General features: G+C 47.2%; 1 protein-coding gene across 1 annotated transcript in view; it reads left to right on the top strand.

Annotated features, from left to right (window-relative positions):
- Positions 1-857: 857 nt before the first annotated feature.
- Positions 858-26,282, top strand: part of TECTA (tectorin alpha) — a 65,995-nt gene continuing 40,570 nt past the window's right edge. The window contains exons 1-8 of the mRNA XM_049109864.1: positions 858-986; positions 3,697-3,984; positions 7,600-7,737; positions 8,087-8,252; positions 12,118-12,530; positions 18,613-19,183; positions 21,195-21,787; positions 23,565-24,138. Of these exons, the coding sequence (XP_048965821.1) occupies positions 870-986; positions 3,697-3,984; positions 7,600-7,737; positions 8,087-8,252; positions 12,118-12,530; positions 18,613-19,183; positions 21,195-21,787; positions 23,565-24,138 (2,860 nt within the window). The 5' untranslated portion in view covers positions 858-869. The remainder of the gene's footprint in view (positions 987-3,696; positions 3,985-7,599; positions 7,738-8,086; positions 8,253-12,117; positions 12,531-18,612; positions 19,184-21,194; positions 21,788-23,564; positions 24,139-26,282) is intronic.

Raw genomic sequence — 26,282 nt, 5'->3', positions numbered from 1 at the left:
TTTCTCTCACAGAACGAGGCCACTTTGCAAGGCTTTGGACAAGCCAGGTTGCAGGAGGAGTGGTGATGTGGTTTACTGGAGGGGAGCTGTGTGTTTTTGTGCGATGACTCTCACCTTTGACCAGGGTGATGAGTAAGAGCCCCATGCATCCTCTCCAAAGAGTTCTCAGGGCCCAGCCTCCCTTGTTCCAGAGGCTCCCGTGTCTGTCTTTTGTAAACAGGAGCTGGGCAGAGAGCCCTCTCACAGGGCCAGGGCTCAATGGAGGTCATTCACGGGCCAGTTACTACAAACCCTCTCCTCCCACTTCTGTCCTGCTTCCAACTGTTGTTTATTTCCTTCTGGGATCTGGTATCTTCTCCTACTGGGCAGCAGGAGGGAGGGGACTCCTTTCAGGAAAAGACTTGATAGTAGAATTTTCGAGCCAGAAGGGAGGGTCATAGCCACAGGCCACCTTCTCTCGACTTGCCTGGTGATCAAGGATGAAGCTGTCCTCCACTATGCCAGACCCAGAGGCCCCCCGCTCAGTGCTCTGAGAGCTCCAGGCAGGGGTGATTTCACAACCTTCCAGCCAGTTTTAACCATTGCTTTCTCCAGAATGTATGGAAGCGTAGTAATGAAGCGTGAAGCGATTTCTCCTAAGGAGAAATGGCATCGCTCCCATTCTCCCCTTTCCAGAGGCAGAAGATAATGCATTGTGTATGGCTTAGGTTTAGGATAAATGAAAAGGCAGTCTGACTTGCATTTAGTTTGTAAGACTTACTGAAAGAAGCTGGCTTTAGTGGGTGGGAGGGAAGTAACTTGCCAAGTGGTACCCGGCTCTGCCATCTATCTAACCACCGTCTCTCTCGACAGCTCAGCCCAGGGAGCTCATGTATCCATTCTGGCAGAATGACACCAAAACCCCTAAAGTAGATGATGGAAGCTCATCTGAGATTAAGTTGGCCACTCCCATCTTCTTCTTTGGCGTTCCCTACCGCACGGTCTATGTAAGTGGAAGAGCAGCCCAGCTGTTGCTCTGTGGCTCTCCCCTTTGTTTGTCATTAAGGAAAACATTTTAAATACCTTCATCCAGGGCTCCGGGAATGGAAGATTTATTGGCAGCCAGAACGACAAGTTCTGAGATTTCATGAGCTGATAGGTTTTATGATTAAGAAAGTCAAAGGTATATTTAATGGCTAATGTTCATAGTAGAGGAGTATACAGGGCAATAAATTGCTTTTGTGGGTGATTAAACACAGAAGTGAAGCAGAGGCCCCAATGCCATGAACATTATTTCTGCTACTCGACAAGATAAAAAGATACTATGAACCACAATAGGAGCAATATCATTTTTCTTTCCCTTCTGGGGGTGTGAAAAGTTGAGGCATCTGCTGTTCTTAGGCTTCCTATCAATTTGGAACAGAGCCAGAGCATAGTAGAGGGGTAATCAAGTATTATATATAAGTTGTTTGCAGAGTTGGCTGTCCTTGTTGGGTCTGAGATATGCCATGGGGTCCCATTGTCAGACCTGCATGAAGAAATGGTACCATTTGCTATCAGAGCCCTCCTGGGCACCTGTGTTCTCAGGGCTTTTTGGTTTTTTTTTTGTTTTGTTTTGTTTTGTTTTGTTTGGATCTTTGAGTTTGTTGCTAGTGAGAGTGTTGCACGTTGAAAACATTCAGAGCAACTGAGCCTGTTTTTATCTTTGGCCTTAAAGCATGCGGTGAGGCCTATGTCAATTCTATCACATCCTATCCTATTCTGTGTCTTGCCTTGGAGAAAGAGCCGGAAGTCCCACACCTCTGTCTCTGGCCATGTCTATATCTGGGTTCTCTATATTCCTCAAACTTTGATTTATAGCGTAGGACTGACTCCTATAAAGAAATAATTCCCTCTTCCATTACCTAACCAGTGGTCCCTGAACCACATCGCCTTGGTGCTTGTTAGAAATGCTGCTTCTCAGGGCCTACCTGCCACCTGCTGAATCAGAAACTGGGAAAGGAGCCCAGTAATCTGGGTTTTAATGAGCCCTCCAGGTGATTCTGATGCCCACAAAAGTTTAAGAACCCCTCATCTTAACTACAGAGGATAATCAAAATATATCTGAGTCAATACCGTCTCCCTCTGCTAGTCTGTGTGTTTTAACGACAGCTGTTACTCCCTAGCAAACACATTGCTGTGGCATCCTGAAATGCCTTTTGGTTTCCACTTACAGCAGAGCCTCCTTAATCTAGCATAGTGGATTCTACGTTTCAGAATCTGTTGAGTTGATTTTGGAGATGGGGGAGGTGTACAGGACCTCCATTCTGGAAGGAAGCCTTAGTCTCCCAGACCTCTAGAAGAAGATATGTATTTCCTTGAGCTCCTTTTTCTCTCTGTTGTACCATGGAGTCTGAACAATTCCTGCCCTTGCAAAAGGAGGGTCCTTAATTTGGGACAGACTTATTTGGGGCAAATTTTCCCCTGGGTTTCCAGTACTTTGAGTAGTGTAATCTTTTTCAAGCCCCTGAGTTGTTCGGTATCTCTAGCAGACAATAGATTCTTCACGTCCTTATAGCTGGGTCTCTGGCTTCCTTTCCAAACTCCACACTCTTGCTTCCAAAACAGGTTGATGTACCTTTGGCCCAGGTGCTGATCACTTCGCTCTGGGATCTGGGTCACCGTTAGTGTGTGTTATATTACTGATTAATAGGAACATAACAAACAATTAAAATGTATAGGAAAGTGAACTCCAGGTTTTCTGTGTCCAGGAATTGCAAGTATTCCCATCCCAGACATTTCTGCTGTTGAAGCCATACAAACCACAGGCTTAAATCAATCTCATGATGCTGCAGACACAGGCAGAGGCTGAATTGTGTACAGGTCCTGCGTCAATGGAGTGTACGTATTGACTGTGATTTGCAATAGGTTTAGTAATTTAATAAGCTTACTAAGCCTTTTGTAAATCATGAAGAAATCATGATAGAATAGTCATTTATATATACAATGTAAAGATTTCATGTCTCCACTTTCATGCAGAGGTTATACAAAGAAGCCATCAGACTAAAAGAGGTTTCATGGAATTGGGCATCTGTAGGTTGTAACCTCGTCCTTGTTCTGGGTACAGGGTGGTTGTGAAGTCAATCAAATCAATAGAAGTCCTTTAAAAGCCTCATCCAGAGCAGGATATGGTTGATCTTGAGATCTGAGTTTGATAATGGAGTAATTGATTTATCTTTTACTGACACTCTTGTCATATACTAGGGATCAAGGTCTAATATACAGCTCAACAGTTTTTTTGATTTAGCTTTTTGCTTCCATGGTTTTTGTTTGTTTGTTTGTTCTGTTTTTCTATCTATTTTGCATCTGTGATGCTGGATCTTTTTTTATGGTCCCTGCCTGGCCCAACACACATGGGTGCACGCACACACGCATGCGCACACACACACATGTACATTTGGTAAATGTAAATATAGGATAAAGAATGTGAAAAGGAGACTGATTATTAATAAGAAATGAAGCCAACCACAAATTGAAAGTGAAAGAAAACCAATGAGTTTGTCTGGAAGTAAACGAACCTCCTAGCTGAGCAATGGAAGCTGGTGTTTGGGGGTTTCTAATTCAATAGTTTAAACGTTGTTTTCATTCATATGATTAGGCAAACGTCTGTCTTGGTTTGTGACTCTGGGGGGGGTCACATTTTAGATGCACTGTGCCAACCCTGTCTTCTTTTCACAGGTTAATAACAACGGAGTAGTTTCCTTCAATGTGCTAGTAAGTCAGTTCACACCGGAGTCCTTTCCCCTGACGGATGGGAGGGCCTTCATTGCTCCCTTTTGGGCAGATGTTCACAATGGAATTCGAGGCGAGATCTACTACAGAGAGACCATGGACCCTGTCATCTTGAAAAGAGCCACCAAGGACATCAGGAAGTACTTCAAAGACATGGCAACCTTCTCTGCCACTTGGGTTTTCATCGTGACATGGGAGGAAGTCACATTTTATGGAGGGAGCAGCACCACACCTGTAATAATTCACATATCCTGTTTTCCACTTCATATCCTGACATCTCATTCTTGTCCATCTTTACTACTGTGACAGAGTCTAATTGTTAGAGCTGAGGAATGTCAGTTTCTTGAGTTAAACTAATGAGTCTTGCCACCCATTTTCCAAGAAACAGAAGGAGATATCATACCTAACCAGGCCAGTCAGCAGTGATATCTCAGACATGTCAACCCTATCACTAATCATTACGAATGTCTACAAAGAGCCTCTGCACAATTTTCCTGCAGTAGGTAGCATTTCTATTTTGTAGGAGAGTGACTAGGCCCTGTGACCTCATCTAGGTCACATGACTGGGGACCCATCAGGAACCCAAAGATCCTTTCTTCTTGCCAAAGGCACAAATGTTTCTCTCCATCAGCTAATTTCTTTCCCCCTCTCCCTTCCCTGCCTTTTTTCTTTTTTTTTTTCTTTTTTCACAAAGCCTGATAGGAAGAGGAAAGTAGGGGGCTGGATTTGGGTACAAATGACCTGGCTCATTTTATTATGTTATGACCTTTTTTTTTTTTTTTTAACTGTGACCAGGTCTGGAATTATTCATATTTGATGCTAATTGAAGTGGGCAGTTAAAACGTTTCATGAATAAAGTTTCAACATCTGCTCTGAAATCCCAAATGAGCAGTCAAATAAAAGTCAAATAAGAAAGATTATCACTGGCATTATCGTAGAGATAATCAACTTTCCACATAAAGGGACAGAACACAGTTTTCACGAAAGCCTGCGGCTCGTTTGGGTGACTTTGGCAGTGGAGATTTTTGAAGTAGCAGACGCATCTCCAACTGTATAATTTCCAGTAAGCAAAGACACTAAAAAATCTGCCCTCTGCTTTCTTAGCATTATTTCCAATTCCATCTGTTTCCCAATTTCCTTGATAATGAGTCAGTTGTTTAGGGATGGAACAGAAACTACTGAGTTAGATGCAAAGGTGGACAGAAGCCGGACTAGCCATCCACAGCTGCCCCGTGCTGAGCACATCGTGTGTCAGCTCCTTCTGACCAGAGTATGAAGGTGCACTTCATTGCTAAGAGGTTCTGGAGAATAGAAAGACACAGGTTTAAATGGTGGATGCATTGGCTAGAAATAACCTCTCAAGAAGCATACATTTCCCTCTGTCATGTTATGGATTGCTAACAACTCCTCGGGTGATGTTTTATGTCCTTTAAACCTCATACCTTACAGCGTTAAAATGCAGGATGCCAGAGATCGATAAATTTTAGTGTCAGTGGGGGAAAAAAAGGGAAGAAATGCCCATCAAATGCTGACCACCATTTTTTCAGAAAAACTTCCTTTGGCCATAAAAATGGCAAGATAATTTAGATACTTTCTGCTTTGTACTTTGGAGTAAATTTCTGGGCTAGGTAAGATCTCTTTCAATGAGGATGAATGAGGTAGCATCTAAGTGCTTTGGGCTCCTTGGAGAAAAGATGGTACGTGCCCATCCATCCCTATCTTTGAAATTGAGTCCTCTCCCATGACCCCAGGTCTTCCTCTGTAGGAACACACGTCATCAGGCTAACTGAGTACTTGGCGTGAGAAATCTCCTAGATGTGGAAGGTGCCATGGAAGCCCAATAGCAAGGGAGAGGGAAGGGGACATGCTTATTTTAAGGAAGGAAAACTAATATTTATTGAGGGCTTTTGGGAGACTATTTATGGGTACCAATTAGCGCCCACAAGGATGTTGTGTAATAAACAGAACTTTCTCCACCTGAAAGGTGAGGGAAGAGGCCCAAGAAGTTAAGTGACTTGCCCAGGTGGCAAGCAAAGAGATTTGAACCTCACAGGAGGCCAAGCAAGGTTCAAACTAACTCCAATTCCTGAAGTGGCTCCTCCAGGCATCACCAAAAGTCCTCTCAAGTAGAAAGAGGCTTTTCAAGAATTGAAGACACAATTTCATAAGCCCAGATCTGGAGAGTCTCAGAACAAGTGTTGAGGAGATAGTATGTGTAGGGTTTGTGAGAGCAAGCCAGGCCGTGTGTGAGGGCGAGGCACCCTTGCCGTATTGTTAGGATAGTCGGTTGGTTTTGAGGTGACTTCTGGGCTGTTCTCAAGACCCTCTTGGACCAAAGATATTTCCAACTTTATTTTAGGTGAAGGGATTTACTTCCTGAAGGAGAATCCTGGTCCGGAGGAGGGTTGCACTTTAGACCTTGTGTGACCTTGACTTCATGCCTGATTCTAGAACCTGACCCTGCAGTGATCTTATAGCAATCCTGAGCTGACTGCTCACGCATCTCTCTGCCCCACTTAACTCTTTTGTTGAGCTGGGCCAAAGAATGGAGGCATATACCTGCAAGACTCTATCATAAACGCCATCGGCCGCGGCCAGCGCAGAGCTTGGGGAAAGAGTTCTCGTTTATAAAAAGGGCTTTTCTTTCCTTGCACCTTGTCTCCATCCCCGGGACTGTCTAGGAGATCTGGGGCTTCCAAGATCCTTTACCCCAGTCTGATTACACAGGATAAGGATTTGGGTCTTCCTCTGTGTCTGACGGAATGTTAACCAGGATAGTATCAGGCAGCTAGGAAAAGTGCAAGGCTTGAATGTAAAAGGTCAAAGCAGCCTCTCCTTTAACTCTGCTTTTATTTACATTTCCTGAAAACCTGTGTCAATGGGTAGGGATTGACAAAGGGAAATAGTAAAGGACAGAGTTTGCTACAGCTTGTTTCTGGAAACTGTTGGTGAAGCTTGTTTGAATTTGTATAACATCTCTAAGCCTAAGAAGGTTAAAATTAAGACAGCACACAATGAGCGCACATGAAGAGATGGACTGGGAGCTCCAGCTCAAATCCCGTTTTCTGTGGCCGAGTCCTTGAGAAATTGCCAGCAATTCATTTCCCTTAGCCCTCAGTTTTTAAGCTACCAGATAGAAAAGGGCCACACAATTGCCCACCTTAGCATTGGTCGGAGGTACAGATGGGTGTTGAGAATCTCGCAGATATGAGATGATGCCTAAATGCTCAATTAGAAGAAAAATTTCTCCCCACAAAGTGCTTTTTAAGAAATCGTTTCCCAGCTTCCATTTTAAAAAATTCCATTCCTCACCGGAATTACTGGTGTCTTCTAGAAAGCAAGAGAACACAGTGCAGACCTTGGCCTTAATCACACGGACAGGCATTTGGTGGCTCCTCCACTGCCCCCTCCCCCCCCCCCCCCCCCACACACACACACTCCCCACACCACCCCCAGCCCCTGGGAACAGGTGCTTGCGCAGCTCTTCCCTGCCTGGACCACTTCCTATAGTTTATTCTCATGCTGCCATCTATAGGTGCTCACGCATTATCACAAGCTGAGCCAGGCCTCTGACTTCCCTGTCTGGTTCAAATCAGAGCTGTAAAAGGGGCGCTGAGTCAGCCTCTCGGTTCTTCTCAGGCAATCTCTTTTTCAGGTGCATGCTCCCACATATCTTGCTTTTCCCAGCGGGGGCGAGAACAACTTCAGAGGGGAGGCAGAGCCTGAGAGTTGGCTTTGGAGCTGCTCTGAGCTGCTTGGGGGTGGGGAGCGTGCAGGGGAGAGGGGGCTGGGGAGAGGAGCTTCTAGGGAGGGAAGTCATGAGACCGTCCATTCCCATCCATCCCGTAGGTGAACACCTTCCAGGCTGTTCTGGTGTCCGACGGATCCTACACGTTTACGCTCTTCAATTATTATGAGATCAACTGGACCACTGGGACGGCGAGCGGCGGTGACCCCCTGACCGGCCTTGGCGGAGTGATGGCACAGGTAGGTGGCTCTCCATTTCATCTCCATCATGTTTCTGAAGCATGGCTCTCTGTTGATGCTGCTCAGCGTCCTGGAGGGAATCCTGCCAAGCTCCTCTAGCTTTTACCTGAGAAGTGTGTCTGATTGGGCAGGTGGACTAATGAGGCTAATGTTGCCCATCTTTGATATCTTCATCTGGATGTGGCATGACCTGGTGAGCCTTTCTCACCTGGAATGGTGGCCCTGGGGGACACCAGGAAAAGGGGTCTCCTGATTTCTGTGTGCTGGGTTCTGCAAATAATGTGCTGGGGTCGGTTAACCCACAAGGGTGGTGTTTGTGTTCAAGTCTCATCTTCCTTTTGTGCTCTAGGCAGGATTTAATGGTGGAAACCTCACCAATTTCTTCAGCCTCCCGGGGTCAAGAACCCCTGATATTGTGAATATCCAAGAGACCACGAACGTCAATGTTCCAGGCCGTTGGGCATTTAAAGTTGACGGGAAGGAAATTGACCCAGCCAATGGCTGCACCTCCAGAGGTAAAGGCTTTTCCTCTTCTCCATGGCAAAGTGGGCTTTGCTTAGTGTAGATTGACAGGCAGGCTTTTAAGCCACGGGGGCGGGCTTGTTCCTGATGCCTTCCTCTTTTGACATGTCTCAGCTGGGTAATGGAGATCAAGGTAATTTTAGCATGCACATTCATCACACCAGGAGCTGGAACCCTGCATTTGCTCCACAGCAGTTTCCGTAGTCCTTGTCTCGGGTACGAACACGGCTGCCACTTCGAAATGACTCCAAAGTGGACATGGCTCTGGAGCGATCGCTCAGCCAGAGGGACAGAAGGGAGCCCTCCCGTTTAACGTTATTTTTGTCGTTATTGTTGTTGTTGCCATTCCCTGCCTTTCCATTTTTCTTCTCCTCTTTACTCCTGCTCTGCCATCTGCACTTTGTAGATCCACAGGAGTGGGCGAGCTCGGAGCGTTGCCAAGTCTCCACGAGAGTAAACCAGCGCTTCCCAGGATGATTAGAAAGAAAGGGGAGAGAGTGTCATCATCGTCTTTAGGGTGGCTTCTCCTAAACTCCTCGCTGCAGCAGCAAAACACACAGGAATTCTTTTTTTGGGGGGGTGTCAAAGCTGGTTTTAGGTCTGTGTGAACAAGTGGTAGTAGAGCCTCTCCGAATTTTCTTTACATTGACATCCAAAGTTTGGGGCCTTCTCTGAACCACCAAAACCTCTTTGAATGTGCAAAACAGCTCAGGACTCGCCCAAGAACATCCTGGATTGTAGATTCCTGCTTCTCACATGCCTAAAAATATTCAGAAAACCGTATTTCTGTTAGTATTTCTGCTTCTGGAGTGGAGGTTAGAGCAACTAGAAGTAGGAAATCATCCATTCAGCTGTCTGTTCACCCAACCGTCTACTCATCCATCCACTTAGCCCACCAGCCATTGCTCCTTTCCAAAGAACATTTCAAAGCCCCAGCCAGGTACTGGCGTCTCCAGTAGGTGTTGAAGATGAAGGAGCTCTGGTTCCCATGATGCTGCTGTGGAAAGAAAGACAGCCACCGGAACAATGATGACACAATATAGGACATACTGTGATGGACAAGAGGGTAGGTGGCTGTGGAAGCACAGAGGAAGACCCTGGGGAAAGTGTTTGTAGATGTTTAAGAAAAGTTTTGGGTTAGGATGCAGATTTCAGGAGGTCTCTTGCCCCCTTGGATAGAAAGCATGGTCTGGGGACCTGCATGTCTCAGCAGCTCGGATTTCTCTTTTGACTCAGCTTCAGCTTATGTAATATGCAGAAAAACCTAGTTCACCTGGCCTGAAAGGGCCACGCTCTCTGCCCCATTCCCTGCACTGTGGTCAGGCTTGATCAAACCTCCTGACTTTGCTCTAACGGAAAAGTCATCTGTACAGATGGCCTGCCTGGGCATCCTTGTCTCTGTGGACTCTGTAAAGTCCTCCATGTTCCAAATAGTAAATCAATGTTTTTGGAGCTGAGCCGGTATGAAACTAGATGGCAAAGAACCTAGCTATAAAGCTCCCCTGTCTTTCAGAGATGGTGCCCTCCTCCCTTAAAGAGTGTAAAGACAGCTTCACTTAAGGTCTGTGAGAGATACCAAGCCAATACCACCTTATCTCTCTCCTCTTTATGGCCTGGACTAGGGACCCACCCAATGCCTCGGCCCCTGTGGCTGTGCAACCTAAGTGCCCAGGGACAGCCTCTCGCCTGAGTCCTGGGAATGAAATGCTGTGATAATGGAAAACATTGGCTTGCAGACCCATAGAGCTGGTCAGATGCCAGCCGTGTACAAAGTCTCCACTTTGACTTCATTCTTCTCGCCCTGAGTTATGGGTTTGGGTTTTACATTCAGGACAAATCCAATATCCTTCTACAGACTGCCGTGCATTTTGATGTGCCACTGGACATATATCAATCTAATGAGAATTGGGTTTGCCCTGGGTGATAGCAGGGGAAAATTTGCATAGAGCTGGTTTATTATATCATCATTTTGCAAACAAAATTATCTCCAAGAGTCTACCTTTTGGTCTAAACCTCCTCTATTCAAAGGCATTTTCCTCTCATTTATTGGAAGCCTGAAAAAGCAGAGACTGGAAATCATACTTAGTGGAGGCTGTTAAAATGTATGCAGCCTGGGCCGGTGCCAAAGAGCATTGAGGTTCAGGCCCTGTCTTCAGGACTGATGCATATGACCTGCTGGGAATGTGAATAAATCCATTATCCCATATTTGGGCTCTGTTCTCAACAGGTACGAAACGTAATTGCCTTGGGAGACATCATTGTTCCTGTTGCACAGATACAGAGAGGACTGGTCCTGAGGCACCCATGCCTTCTGTTTGGGTCAATCTTGCAGCCTATGCTCTTCACTAAGTATTCAGTGTTACAAAAAAAAACCTGAGCAATCTTTCCAAACTACAGTTTCAAGCTATGGTGAACTCCTGGTGTATGACATTATTTACTTTGCTTCTTTTTTTGTAATCTTTTCTTTCACTTTTTTTTTTAAGATTTTATTTATTTATTTGAGAGAGAGAGAGAGATAGGGACAGAGAGCACAGGCGGGGAAGGGAGGGAGAAGCAGGCTCCCCACTGAGCAGGGAGCCCGATGATGGCTCCATCCCAGGTTCCTGGAATCATGACCTGAGCCAAAGGCAGACGCTTAACCAACTGAACCACCCAAGTGCCCCCATTATTTACATTTCTTAATGTTGTATCTTTGATGCTTTCCTTTTCAGACATTCTCAATTTACAAATGCCTCCACCTCTATCAATATGTACCGACTTGTTAGAGTCTCATTATTCCCCTTGGGATGAGGCAATAACACTGCCCACATTTTACAGGTCAGAAGCCTGAGGCAGAGGGAAGTAAGCCAGTAGTCTTGGAAGCTGATGGCAGAGCTGTGACCACTTTCCAGGTCTCTTGGCTCTGACACCCAACTGAGGAAGGACAAGATCACAGGCCCCTACCCAAGATGCTTCTATTTTAATTGAGGGTTGATATTAACAGCTGGCAAAGTTGGAAGGTTTGGTGGCTGGCGGGGTGGGGGAGAGATCATGTATTTGGGCAAATGGTTTTAAGGACTGATTGTCTACCAAATAGTAGTAAATACTTTTTAAATTAGCACACACACACACACACACACACACACACACACACACACACTCGCTTCTCCTCCTGACCTGGATTCTGTTGAGAAGTTCTGCTCCGTGGATAAAGATGAGATTTGGGCAGGGCCTTGGGTGGAGAGAAGACAACTTGTATAATGCAGGTTCTGCGTAAGCAGTGTCTGCAGGATTTGTGAGCCCTTGAAGTCAGAGTTCAGCCCTTCCAGAATCCTCCCAGGGAGTTTGGGGTTTAAACTTGTGTGTCTGACTCCTGAGTCATGCTTATTGATCTCTTCTGGCACCTACAGGGCCCCCAACAAATGTTTGCTGAATGAATGAGTGAGTGAACGAGTCAACAAATTAGCATGTGAAGCAACTGTATTGCTTAGTTACCAGGATAAACTGGACCTGTTTCCAGAACACCCTTCCTCTTATTCCTGATGGGAAGGATATGATTCCTGTGGGTCATAGCCTTTGCTGTGGATTAAGACGATATGTCCTCCCTTGAATGAGAGTGTGCTTCTCAGGTGTGGAGACAATGATGCCAAGAGGTAGCCTGGGACACCCACAGCCTGGGCCTGGAACCTGGCCTTACCCCTGAGTGGCTGAGTGCTCCGAAGCCTCAGTTTCCTCTTCTGTCAAGTGAGGTGGATAACACCTGCCAAGTAGGGTTCTTGTGTGGATTACAGGGTATAATGCAGGGAGCACATCAGCCCCCTGACTGGCACAGAGGGTAAGTGCTCAATAAATGTTGGCTCTCGTGTCATTCTTCCGCAGGACAGTTCCTTCGGCGAGGGGAAGTGTTTTGGGATGACCTGAACTGTACCATCAAGTGTCGCTGCCTGGACTTCAACAACGAGATCTACTGCCAGGACGCCTCCTGCAGCCCCTATGAAGTGTGTGAACCCAAAGGCAAATTCTACTACTGCAGCCCCGTGGAGACCAGCACGTGCGTGGTGTTCGGGGAGCCACACTACCACACTTTTGATGGCTTCCTCTTCCACTTCCAAGGCTCCTGTGCCTACCTGTTGGCCCGACAGTGTTTGCAGACTTCCAGCCTCCCCTTCTTCAGCGTGGAGGCCAAGAACGAACACCGTGGGGGCTCTGCTGTCTCCTGGGTGAAGGAGCTCTCTGTGGAGTTGAATGGCTACAAGATTCTCATCCCCAAGGGAAGCTACGGAAAAGTCAAGGTGAGACCCCCTCCATCCCTCCTGGGAAGATAGAGAAGCTGGAGGTTCTTCAGCCCGGGGAAGACTTTCTCAGAGCTGCCAGTTCTGCTGTGTGATGTCCGTACCAAAGTGATGCGTGGCTCTTCTTGCAAATATCTTGTAAAAAATTTTTACGACGCTAAATCTTATTTGTACAAGAGCCCACCCCAGCTCTCTCCTTGATATGCCTGTCTGCTATAGGACTTAAAGTACATTTACATTCCTAGTAACCTCATAAACACGGATACACACAGACACACAGGCTCTCACACACACAGACACACATATGTGCACACATGTCCAAGCTACTTCTGAAGTTACTGGAAGAGAGGTAAGCCCAATTTCTCACGGACCTGGCTTGCAACAGTGGTAGCCACATGGTCATGTCCTGGAGATGGTGCAAACGCAGGGTACACACTCATGACTCAGTACAGCCTGTCATTAACCGTTCTCACCCATCCACCATCCTGTTTGCCTACGAGCTACTGCTTCATTGTTAGAGAAAGCTCCAAACTGTTCAGTGTTTCCAGAGGCACTACTTGTGTGGACACCTGGACTAGGCTTGGTGAGCTCTTGGGGGGTGAGGGGTGGGGCAGGGGGCAGGTTCTGTGAAAGCTTTGTCCAAACACCCTTTAATAGGATCCCTACTCCTGCCTGGAATGAGAGAGAGGAAGGCGGGCCTCTGCTGGTCTGTTTAGCATATGCAAATGATTCCTGTCACCGTTCACCTGGATTTCAAGCCGGGGCATCCATAAAGGCGGGAGAGCAAAAAGCCACTAGCAATTACTCAATTTGTGGAGGCCCTAATTTTCACATGTTAATGCCAACCTTGTTGCAACCACGTATTTATTCAAGCAATAACAGCCGAGACCACAAGGGGTTGATTGCTGTCACCCCGCGCAATCCTTAATCCCCATGCTTGGAGGTCATTACAGAGATTACAAACCAGAACGGATGCCAATGAGGGGATTTCTTTCCTTCTTCTTCTTCTTCCTTTTTTTTTTTTTTTTTTTAATATGTGTTGTAGTTTTAATTGACACAGCATGTCCAACAAAAGGCAGGGCCGAGGAACTAATTTCACTTTCTCTAGCTCTGCGTGTCCTAGGTCTGTACAGCTTATCACGGTCATAATTAGGAAAGTGAGTTTTTACTGTGGCTGAAATGCCAATTTGCTTATTATTTGGTTAGTCTCTCTAGGGACAGCTCTGCATATCGCATCAAGGTAAGAGTTCAGGTACAGAAGTTCAGAGTTTTTCCCTTTTAAATTTCTATCGTGCTCTCCTTGTAAATGTGAATGTGAAGCATTGTAGATAGATGCTACTATTGCAAGCTAGAAAAACGTTCGCCAGCATTCCCCTGCTCGCCTGTATTCTGGGGATGATATGTATGATATCTGTAGGTGAGGAAGAAACCATTAAGCTTTATTTCTATTTTCCATTTTGATTAAAATTCTTTTTCACTCACAGTCAGAATTTTTGTCAGAAGGAAAGGGGCACTGTCATTTCTTTCAGGCCCAGCGGCTCTGCTAATTTTGTATGGGTCTTTTCCATCGTCCAAGCGTAGGGCATGGATTCCTCAATTTTCTGTAGCGACAGGGAGTTGTGGATATGAATGTAAATGTTTCAGAAAGAAAAGGTTATGCGACTCCAACTGTCAGCTAACAATGGCTTCCTTTTCCTTTTGCCAAATGGCTTCCAAGTGTCTCTGGATACACCTGCTCTGCTGGGAGGGTGGCTCCTTGGCCGGCGGAGCCCCCACCCAGGGTGAAGTGGGGACAATCAGGGAGAGGGATGGGAAGCACGAAGGAAATGTCTGGGGGGCAGCTGACTTCTCCAGACACACTCGGCCTGGCCGGGAATGGCCAGTAAGATCTGTTCTTGCAAGGTACAGATCACCTTTCTCTGTATGCTGGGGACTGGTTGGTTTCTTTCTTTCTTTCTTTCTTTCTTTCTTTCTTTCTTTCTTTCTTTCTTTCTAAAATACTTTATCTATTTATTCATGAGAGACACAGAGAGAGAGGCAGAGACACAGGCAGAGGGAGAAGTAGGCTCCATGCAGGAGCCCGGAATGGGACTCGAACCCTGGACCAGGGCTCATGCCCTGAGCCTAAGGCAGATGCTCAACCACTTAGCTTATTTCCCAAGCCTATGCACCACTGAGCCACCCAGGCGTCCCTGGGGACTGGTTTCTATATATTAATTTTCCCCCTTTGGATTGTCCTCAAATAACAGAACAAGCCATTTAGGATTGTATATGCTAATGGTGACAGGGCTCTAGAGCAGTATCTGGACTTAGCTACCCCTGCTCAGCACTGGGACAGAGGTAGCAGAGAGCAGTGGCTTTGGAGCCCAGCCCTATCACCTACCAGTCATGCAAGCCCTGAACCTCAATTTCCTCATCAGCAAAAGGAGATGATAAGGTCCTTATATGTTTGTCATGAGGATGAAATAGAACAGCCACATGAGCAATATCTAGTATAAAGCTTGACACCCAGTAAGCACCTTATACGTGGCAGTTCCCACATTGCCATTGCCACTGAAATCTCTTTTCATTCTAAGACCTATGCTTCTACAATTCTACTTCTCTCTCCTAACCTCCCCTGTACCCACATCCTGTCAAAGAGAGAAATTATTAGAATATAGAGAGAAGGGAAGGGAAGAGGTGAGGTTCATCTCCTGCTGGCTAGTTGAGAATTGAGGCCTGGGACTGGAGGAAGGAAATAAGAAATCACCCAGGAGCTCCTCCTCGGGGCGCTGTGGGAGACAAACACAGTGACTCTCTAATTTGTGGTTTAAACAGAGACACGTTTCATGTGGGAGTGAACGGGAGTGCAGTGAACACTTACATCAGGAAGGAAGGTATAAACCAGGCCAGTGTGGTGCCTGTGGTCAGCCCAGGACTTAAGTCAGTCTAAGTGTGACAAGATCCAGTGCAGAGAAATGATTGTCGGGGAGAGGGGTGGGAACTGTTGCAATATTCAGAGATGGCCCACCCCACGGCTCCTGCTTCGAGACCCAGAAGACTGCCCTTTGTTAGCAGGAGTTTGAGTGAGAGTGGAGGAAGGTGCCCAGCAACTGGCATGTTCGGCACTTAAAATTATACCAACCTTGGGGAAGGTTTCATTTCTATCTCAGCATGGACAGCACATAAAAGTCATCCGGTGCCCTTTCTAGCTGACCTTCCTTATAGCATGGCTTTTCTCACCCTTATTGGCTAACCTGCTACCTAGGAGATAAGGATGGATCAATCAATTCCTAGGTTTTTCTTTCTACTTGTAGCTCTCTGTGGGATGGCTTATTTCCCAAGCCTATTTTTTTGTCCCCTCCCCCATTTAGTCCTACTAATCTCTAGAGACAGGCAATTGCACATGGCATTTACCTTGGTAAATCTTCGAGTGATGCTGGGACAAGCTACTACCTCACATCCTAGAAAACTCAGGAAGTAGCAACAATGGTGGCCATGAAGACCCTTGTCTTCCCTGCATACCTGAAATTGGTATGGGTCCAGTGCCTTGACTATGCACTTACAGGCTGTCCCACCTAGGACTGAGCTAGGCTAACCGTCCCATCCCAGACCACAAACATGATGTCTACAGGTGCTAGGCATGTTAAGCCTAAAAAAAAGAAGAAAGTGAACTCTCTCTGTTGGAGGCTTCTCAAGCCACCTACTTACATGAGTCAGACACTTGGGACTCACTCTTGACTGTTCCCCCACTTCTCACTCCCCACTGCAAAAAAAAACATGAGGCCTGAGTGGACTCCATGAGCTCATCCCACCCTCGCGTGTCTTATGTAGTTTGGGCCTTGATGCCCCATTCCCCTGGACTTGTACATCAGTTCCCTGTCTGGCTTCTCTGCTTCTAATCTTGACATGCTGGCCAGAGTGGGCTTTCTGAAATGCAAATCTAACTAGGTCAATCCCTTACTTAAAACCTTCTGGGGCCTTCACTGCAGAATAGAAATCCAAGTTGTCTTATTTGCTTTTGTTTTTGTGGAGTTTGTTTTGTTTTGACACATGGCTTAAAGTGCCCTCCAAGGTCTATTCCCACTAGGGAGGCCAGAGAAATTCTCTTAAAACGGAAGTCAGATCGTGTCAATCTTTTGCTCTGGACACCCTCTTGGCTCTCCATCTTGCTCAGAGTCAAGGCCAAAGTCTTTACAATGGCCGACAAAGGTCTACCTGTTCTGACTGCTTTTATCTCTCTGGCATCATCTACCACTGCCCTCTCCCTACTGTCCCTGCTCCAGCCACGCCAGCCCCTTGAGGTCCCGGGAGCATCCAGGCACACTCTACCTTAGGGCCTGGCTGTCACCTCTGTGTGATCCACTCTCACCCCAGATAACAGCATGGCTTGCCTCCTCATCTCAAATGTCCCCTTCCCTGACCATCCTATTTCAAGTTAAGAACCCTCTTCCCTAGCACTTTGATTCCCATTTCCTTGCTCTGTTCTTCTGCATAACACTTACCAGGCATACCAGGCATATATTTTATTTATTTATTTTGTTTGTTGTTGGTCTCCTCAACTAAAATATAAGTTCCATGGGGCAGAGATGTGTGTCCTGTTTCACTCATTGCTAATCCCCAACTCTTAGGAGAGTGCTTGACACACAGAAAGGCCTAAATCACCATCTGTTGAGTGTGAATGGACCATGGACCTTGCCCATGTCTCCAGCCTTCCATCCAGCCACCCCTTCCCCTCTGCAGTCCAGTAACACCGGATGAATGTCCCCACACTCACGCAGCTGTTTCTAACCATGCTGCCTTTATTCTCTTGTCTGCAATTCCCTGCCCCCACTCTTTCTTTGGCCACTTCGGTTCATCCTTAAAGACCCCGGGCAGACTTAACTGCCTCCAAAAAGTCTTGTCTGACTCCCCCAGGCTGGATATAGTGTTCACTTACTGTTCTCTCATTGCATGATCCATTAATGCAGATTTAAAACAGATAAATCAGTAGACTGAGACCTCCGTGAGGGGCAGGGGCAAGTATTTGCTTTAAAAATTTTTTAAATTTAAATTTAATTAATTAACATGTAATGCATTATTGGTTTCAGAAGTAGAGTTCAGGGATTCAAAAGCCTTATACAACACCCAGTGCTCATTCCATCATGTGCCCTCCTTATGCCCATCACCCAGTTACCCCATTCCCCCACCTGCCTCCCCCTCCAGTGACCCTCAGTGTGTTTCCCATGATTAAGAGTCTCGTATATTTTGTCTCCCTCTCAGATTTCATTTTGTCTTATTTTTTCCTCTCTTGCCCTATGATCCTGTTTTGTTTCTTAAATTCCACATATGAGTGAGATCATAAGATAATTGTCTTTCTCTGATTGACTTATTTCACTTAGCATAATATCCTCTAGTTCCATCCACGTCGTTGCAAATGGCAAGAGTTCATTTTTTTGATGGCTGAATAATAGTTATTTTCTTTGTTCTTTATTTCTCAGCACCTAACATAGTGCTTGGTACCCAGTAAGCATTTAAATTTGTTGGCTGTTGCTGAATGATTACACGATACAGTCCTGTAACAGAGGTAACAGAGTGAAACACTCAGAGAATAATACCAGGGCAGCGTCAAAGCTAAATTGTGGGGACCAGCTTATGGTACACATTTCAGCTGGGAGGAGGGGTCAGAGACTGCTATAGGCCCTAGTGACGAGGTCAGGCAAAATATGTGACTCCAGCTGAGACTTAAAGGAATGAATTTGGAAGAGTAAAAAAGGAAAGGCACGGTGACCTGTCTTTACCGAAAAGATCTGAAGCTAGCCATAGAGCCAGCCAGGAAGGATTGACAGCCACCTGGTCCCCAGAGAAGTCTAGAATGACGGTGGCAACGCACATCTGTCATGGCTCAAATGCACACAGTGCTCGGCCGACCCACGCCACCCTGCTTTTGTGGGTTGCCCCAGGCCTCTGCCTTGATGGAAGGCAAGCTTCCTGGAGCCCTGGTTTTGGGGGGGGGGCATTCTCTCTGGAGCACTGAGTCGCTTTGCCTCCCTTTCCCGACCTCAGCCGGACCCACTGCCCTGGCACCTGCTCACCTGCCTTTTACCATTACTGTTGTTGGCAGGTTAATGACCTAGTGACTTCCTTGCCGGTCACGTTAGACTTGGGGGCGGTGAAAATCTACCAGAGTGGCATGTCTACGGCCGTGGAAACGGATTTTGGGCTCTTAGTGACGTTTGACGGCCAGCACTACGCCTCCATTTCCATCCCAGGCTCCTATATAAACTCCACGTGCGGGCTCTGTGGGAACTACAATAAAAACCCGCTGGACGACTTCCTGCGCCCCGACGGCAGGCCGGCCACGTCCGTGCTGGACCTCGGGGAGAGCTGGCGGGTGTACCACGCCGACTGGAAGTGTGACTCGGGCTGCGTGGACAACTGCACCGTGTGTGACGCGGCCACCGAAGCGCTCTTCTTCGGGCCCGACTACTGTGGCTTCCTCAACAAGACGGACGGGCCCCTGTGGGAGTGCGGCACCGCCGTGGACCCCACGGCCTTCGTGCACAGCTGCGTGTACGACCTGTGCAGCGTGAGGGACAACGGGACGCTCCTCTGTCAAGCCATCCAGGCCTACGCGCTCGTGTGCCAAGGCCTCGGCATCCCCATCGGAGACTGGCGGGTCCAGACCGGGTGCGGTAAGCTGGCATCCTGTCCCCACGCAAGGCCGTGCCTGTGCAGGGGGCTGGGGAGAGGCTGTCCGGGCTCCACCAGAAATCTCCTTGTTGAGTCAAATCCCCAAGAGTGAGAGTGACGTTAAAATAGCCATATATCGTGAAGAATGAAGGGTCAAAGATCTCTACTCCCCCCCTTCCCCCCCCCCCCCAACAGCATAGCCAGAAAACAAGAAACTGCCGATGGGCATAAATGGTCCAGGGACGCGGAATGCGTGGCAGGAAATGCTTGGCTGGAGGAAGGGACGGCTCTCCCAGAGCTCAGCCAGGCGGTGGGGTTTTCAGAGGTGGAAGCATTTACCTTTGTGGCCACTGGGTAAACACAGACGCTGGTCTGAGTAATCCCCACCAGCTTTGGGGGAAACCATTCACCTCCCAAATGGAACCAACAGCATTTGTTCTGTGGCTCTTTCTTCTCCACCTTCCATTCCTCTAGCTTCTGTGTCTCTGGCTCTGCAGCTTTCCTCTGACCCACTGGTGTCGGTGGGAAAAGGGCTGCAGCCAGGGAGCATAGAATATCGGGAAAGGAAACCCTTTTTCGGAAATGCTAAGCAGTTAGGGAAAGCCCCAACAGTGTGGGAAAGTTGAGTTTCTTTCGACCTACCTTTTCCATTAAGTGTTTTGTACCATTTAGTCGTCTTGTTCTCCCCTTCTGTCCCAAGTAAACCTCTCTTTTCCTGGTTATGTAAATTCTTAACATAAGCCAACAAAAGAACAGCTTCTCAGAATTCTGTTCTTTTCCTGGCCTTTGGTTTTCTCCACGTGAGCACACAGAACATTATATCCATGCATTTTAGATTCCCATGCAGATGAGAAGGTTTCAAAGTTTCATTCAGTTCCAAGGCTAAAGGGAGGTTTTTTTTTGTTTTGTTTTGTTTTCCTATCACTGTCTATTGGAGTCACAAAATCATCATGTATCAGCTTCAATTCTTAGAGAATTGATCAAAACTCTAAGAGACAGTGTTTTCTTGTTGCTTCGTTGTGTGATTGACTAACCTCTATGATGCCTGGAGCATCCAAATCCTGACTCAACTTGAGATTGTGGCTTTTTTTTTTTTTTTTTTTTTTTGGTATAATCTAAGACCCTTGTATAATCTAAGAGCATCCACAATGCCTAACTAAATTGCCCATAATGGCTATTTTTCCCCCTAGTGGTACTACTTTCCTACCTTCCACATTCCCCCCACCTCTCTCATGTTAGTGGGATGAATTCTAGTTGATCCAGACAGCTAGTTTACCAGTCCCTTGAGCCCCTGCCTCTTGCAGTCAACCCGACTCAAATATTTATGTAGACTCAGATGGACTTAAAATAAGAACCGACATTTCTGAGGCAAGAAGGGCCTTGAGAAGGCATCTATTTCCAACCTAGTCTGGAGGAGCAGGTGTGCACATAATCTTCAGATAACCAAGGTTCTTTCTTATTTTTAAGACCGCAGAGTATTCATTTTCACAGCCTTCTCTGCCCAACGAGGTATTTTCGAGTGTCCTCCCTGTTAGAAATTTCATGTTTTCAAGAGGCTGCTCCCACAGTTACATTTTTCATTTGTCCTGCAAGTTGGACCTGTTTTTTCTCCTAAGAATGGGCCGGGCTGTTTAAGATCAGATCAACCTCTAGGTCCATCAGTCGAAGATCTTAAGGCATCCTGTTGGTTGTAGGTCATCCATTCATTAATCAGTGTTGACCAATCAGTCTAGTCAGGTCAGCAACCTGGTTTAATTCAGTCAAGATGATCCAATGAGAGTCAAGTTCACAGTTCAATCACGTTTCCCAGTGGTGATCACAAAGCATTGGAGCTTGTTTCTACAGACACCACCTCAAGTCTCTTCCCTGATGAGTGGCCACTGGGCCCTCATTCTAGGAGCTAAATGGTCCAGAAGGAGCGCCCTTCCTGCAGCCCCTGTGCGTGCTGGATCCCCGTGGTTGGCACCTGGGGCATTCACCTGCTGTCACATTCTCTCCTCTCCCCCACGTCAGTGTCCACGCTGCAGTGCCCGAGCTTCAGCCACTACTCCGTGTGCACCAGCAGCTGCCCCGACACCTGCTCCGACCTGACGGCCTCCCAGAACTGCGCCACGCCGTGCACGGAGGGCTGCGAGTGTAACGAAGGCTTTGTGCTCAGCACCAGCCAGTGTGTCCCGCTGCACAAGTGTGGCTGTGACTTCGACGGCCACTACTACACCATGGGGGAGTTCTTCTGGGCCACGGCCAACTGCACGGTGCAGTGCCTGTGCGAGGAGGGCGGCGACGTCTACTGCTTCAACAAGACCTGCCGCAGCGGGGAGGTGTGCGCCGTGGAGGACGGCTACCAGGGCTGCTTCCCCAAGCGCGAGACCGTGTGTCTGCTCAGCCAGCACCAGGTGCTGCACACCTTCGACGGCGCCGCCTACGCCTTCCCCGCCGAGTTCTCCTACACCCTCCTCAAGACCTGCCCCGAGCGGCCCGAGTACGTAGAAATCGACATTAACAAGAAGAAGCCCGACGTGGGGCCTGCTTGGCTGCGAGGTGTCCGCATCCTGGTGGCCGACCAGGAGGTCAAGATAGGAGGCGTCGGCGCTTCGGAAGTCAAGGTAAGACCCTTGATGCCCTGGAGGCTCTTCTGAGGAGTCTGGCCAAGTGAAGGAGCTGTGTTCTGCAGGCGTGCCTCTCTGCCTCCGACCACGAGTGGATTCCAGGAAGGCAATGGCTCCGAAGGGGTCTAAAATATTCATCATTAGGCATCCAGATCATTTGTTCTAGAAGGATCATTAGGGGTCCCCTAGTGCCACTATTTGTTTGCATATGAAGATCCCAAAGGGCTAAGTGAGGGACAGGGACCATACAGCTAAGTGGTGGTGGAGCTGGCATGATGGCAAGTGGATCTCCCTGTTCCCAGGCCAGCATGGATTTTGCAAAATCACATTTTCTAACATTCAGCACCAAATCAGTTTCTCGGGCCGGGGTGGGGGGTAGTGAGGGGGGATGTGAAACAAAGTGAGGCTGGAATCTCTCAAATTAGACATAGCTACAGCAGGACTAGCTCTGCATAACAGCCGATGCTTATCAGACGCTTACTATGTGCCAAGCACTATTCTAAGCAGTATCACACCTAATCCCATGAGGAATATGTTTTCATCCTCATTGACATTTTACCTGTGAGAAGAGTGAGGCACAGAGAGGTCGAGTAACTTCCTCGGGGGCACACAGCCATCAAGTGGCATTTGAGCCCCGGCGGGCTGGTTTCAAAGTCTGTACTCTTGACTCTGTACTATACTGACTCTCCTACCTGTAGATGGGAACCCATGCGGGGTAATGTAGACGGCTCCCGCAGGAGCACCTCCTGTCCCTCTGACCTGGTCTAAAATATTCATCATTAGGCATCCAGATCATTTGTTCTAGAAGGATCATTAGGGGTCACCTAGTGCCACTATTTGTTTGCATATGAAGGTCCCAAAGGGCTAAGTGAGGGACAAGGTCCTCACAGCTAATTGGGGGTGGAGCTGGTATGATGGTAGGTGGATCTCCCTGCTCCCAGGTCAGCATGGATTTTGTAAAATCACAGAATTTATTTATTTATTTATTTATTTATTTATTTATTTATTTATTTTAAAGATTTTATTTATCTGTTCGTGAGAGATATAAAGAGAGAGGTAGGCAGAGGGAGAAGCAGGCTCCCTGCGGGGAGCCCGATGCGGGACTCCATCCCAGGACCCCGGGATCACGCCCTGAGCCAAAGCCAGATGCTCAACCACTGAGCCACCCAGGTGCCCAGGAGATCTAATTTAGAAAACAGATGTCCACGCAGTCCTGTGCCAGGAGATTGGAAAGCACACATCCACAAACCGAAGAGGCTGCTTTCATTCCCACGACACACTGTCTGAGATCAATTTATTAAAAGAATAGTAAACAGTGGAAGCTAGATAGATGGGTGGACGCTAGATAATTAGATATAAATGTCCCCAAGGGGCTGGGACGCAGGAACAGTCAAACTGGAAGGAAAGGAAGGGGCCAGAAAGATGGGGAAGGAAGGGTACCCTCCGTGGAGCTGTCAGGCAGATGGAAGGAGCCACATATATGTCAAGACAATGTTTGCTCACATTTCACTTTTGTTTTGGGCTTGCTTAGGGTCTTACGCATATGCAAATAGTATGCAAATATGTTGAATCCGAGGAGTCGAGAAAGAAAGAAATGGAGATGGCCACGAAGAAGCAGTCTGTGTATGTCAGTGTGGTTTCCATAGCCCGCCAGCTTCGTGACATTTCTCAAAGGGCGAGTCCCCGGGCAGAACCACGTCTTCATTTCATAGCCTAGGAAATTGTGGGTACCCTGTGCGCATCTGGAATTGATGACAGTGATTTGATTTTTCAGCTGAACGGGCAGGAAGTGGAATTACCTTTTTTCCATCCTTCGGGGAAGCTGGAAATCTATCGAAACAAAAACAGCACGACAGTAGAGTCCCGGGGCGTGGTGACCGTCCAGTACTCGGACATCGGCCTGCTGTACATCCGGCTCTCCACCACTTACTTCAACTGCACCGGCGGGTTGTGTGGCTTCTTTAATGCCAACGCCAGCGATGAGTTTTGCCTCCCCAACGGCAAGTGCACGGACAACCTGGCGGTGTTCCTGGAAAGCTGGACGACCTTCGAGGAGATCTGCAACGGGGAGTGCGGGGATCTGCTGAAGGCCTGCAACAACGACTCGGAGCTGCTCAAATTCTACCGGAGCCGCTCCAGGTGTGGCATCATCAACGACCCCTCCAACAGCTCCTTCCTCGAGTGCCACGGGGTGGTCAACGTCACGGCCTACTACCGCACCTGCCTCTTCCGCCTCTGCCAGAGCGGAGGCAACGAGTCGGAGCTCTGTGACTCGGTGGCCCGGTATGCAAGCGCTTGCAAGAACGCCGATGTGGAGGTGGGCCCCTGGCGGACCTATGACTTCTGCCGTAAGTTCGGGGCTCCGGGATGCGGGAGGACACCTGGGAGGGGGTGGAATTGAACTCAAGGGCAGTCTGATTCTTGTGGGTACCCTCCTAGTCGCCTGGGTCCTTTGGGTGGCCCCTCACCCCAAACCAGAACTGTTTCTCACCTTCATTTCTGTTTCTCGTAAGACGGTGTCTCTTCATTGTGGAAGGATTAGCCATCCTATTGACTCTTGGTTTTAGCTCCTGGAGGATCCATGTCATATCAAAGACTGGAAGCCTTTGTGATGGCTCCATTGGTGCCTCCTCTCTTGGCAAAGAACGGCTTCCTTCTTTCAACAGAAGGCGATCCATCAGAGTGCCTTTCACCGAGTAGAGATTAGCACTGCTCCCTGGGGGCAAGTCCCACGTTGCTGTTTTTTCATTTTGTCCCCGGGGGATCTGACCCCTCTCAGCAGGGCGGTGGCAGGGCTAGTAGTAATTAGAATAATTGCTGAGAAGGCCCGACATACAACACCCTTTGGTGATGGGGGAGACCAGGAGGAGGCAGGAAGAGTGGTGGAGAGGGCAGGACCCATGCCTGGAGCAAGAACTGCTGCACCCCATCCCTTTCTCACCAAAAAAGATCAGCCCCAAACCAAAACCAAAACCAATGGCACCGTTAGGACTCCATCATCTACATCTGTTCATCTCTCTTCCACAATATCTCCTTTTATTATCTAAGTCGGTTTATTTCTCAGACTTTTTATTTTGAAATAACTGCAAAGTTATGGAAATGTTGCAAGGCTATCTGCATACCCATTACCCAGATTAACCCACAGTTAATATTTTGCCCCATTTGCTTTATTATTCTCTCTTGAGCTCTCTCTCTGCATTTGAAAGTAAATTGGGTACTTCATACCCCCTTTGCCCCACTGAAATACTTCAGTGTGTATTTCCTTTGGATAATGACACTCATTTACAGAACCACAGTATAGTTACTGACCTTAGGAAATTTAACACTGATACCATCATTTAATATCCATATTTCAATTTTGTCAATTGACTCATAAAGTCCTTTATGCCCCCCCCCACCTCTCAATACAGATCTAGTCCAGGACCACATGTTGTGTTTACAGCTGTCACATCTCTGTAGTCTTCTTTAATCTAGAAAAATCCCTTAGCTTTCTTTCTCTTTTCTCTTTTATTGTAATTTTTAAAGAATACAGCTTTCTACCTTTTAAAATAGAATGGCCCTCCATTTAGGTTTGGTGTTTCCTCATGATTAGGTTCTGCTGTGCATGCCCTCTCAGACTCCTGCATAGGTGATGTGTGTTTTCTCGTGGTATCCCATCACATGTAGTGCATGCTCTGTCCAACCTCTCAGTGGTGATGGGCATGCTGGTCCCCTGCTCAGATGTTGTCAAATGTCTCCACTCTGTGGGAGATACTTGAAGAACATGCAAGTATCTTGCAGAGACTGTGAGAGAGGATGGTAAAGCAAGTGGGACAAAATGCTAGCTATAGGCTGATATTGAAATCCCCCACCTCAATTTAGTGTCCACTGATGATCTTTGCTTGTATTGCTCTTTAGCATGATCATTACAAGCTGATGGTTTCCAGCTCCAGCACTCTGTCCACTTTTAGCAAACCATAGATATCATTCTGCTATAAGCAAGAGACGTCCCTTCTCTTCTGTGTGTCTGCCTGTTTATCCATCTATTATCCATCCATCCATCCATCCATCCATCCAGTCATCCATCCATCCATCTGTCCATCTTATCTCAATCATCTTTTTATCAAAGTATGATTAACACACCTTGTTATATGAGTTTCAGCTATATAATATGATTCAACAATTCCATATATTTCTCAGTGCTCATCACTATAATAAGTATACTTCTAACCCCCTTTATGTATTTCACCACTCCTCCCATCCCCCTCTGGCAACCACCTGCTTGTTCTCTGTATTCAGGAGTCCGTTTTTTCTGTTTGTCTCTTTCTTCTTTGTTTGTTCATCTGTTTTGTTTCTTAAACTCCATGTAGGAGTGAAATCATATGGTATTTGTCTTTCTCTGACTGACTTATTTCACTTAGCATAGTACACTCTAGCTCCAATCACGTCATTGCAAATAGCAAGATTTCATTCTTTCTCAATAGCTGAGTAATATTCCATTGTATGTATATAT

This window comes from Canis lupus, chromosome 5 (assembly GCF_003254725.2).
Source record: "Canis lupus dingo isolate Sandy chromosome 5, ASM325472v2, whole genome shotgun sequence".
NCBI lineage: Eukaryota > Metazoa > Chordata > Mammalia > Carnivora > Canidae > Canis > Canis lupus.
This window is presented reverse-complemented; position numbering and strand designations above follow the sequence as displayed.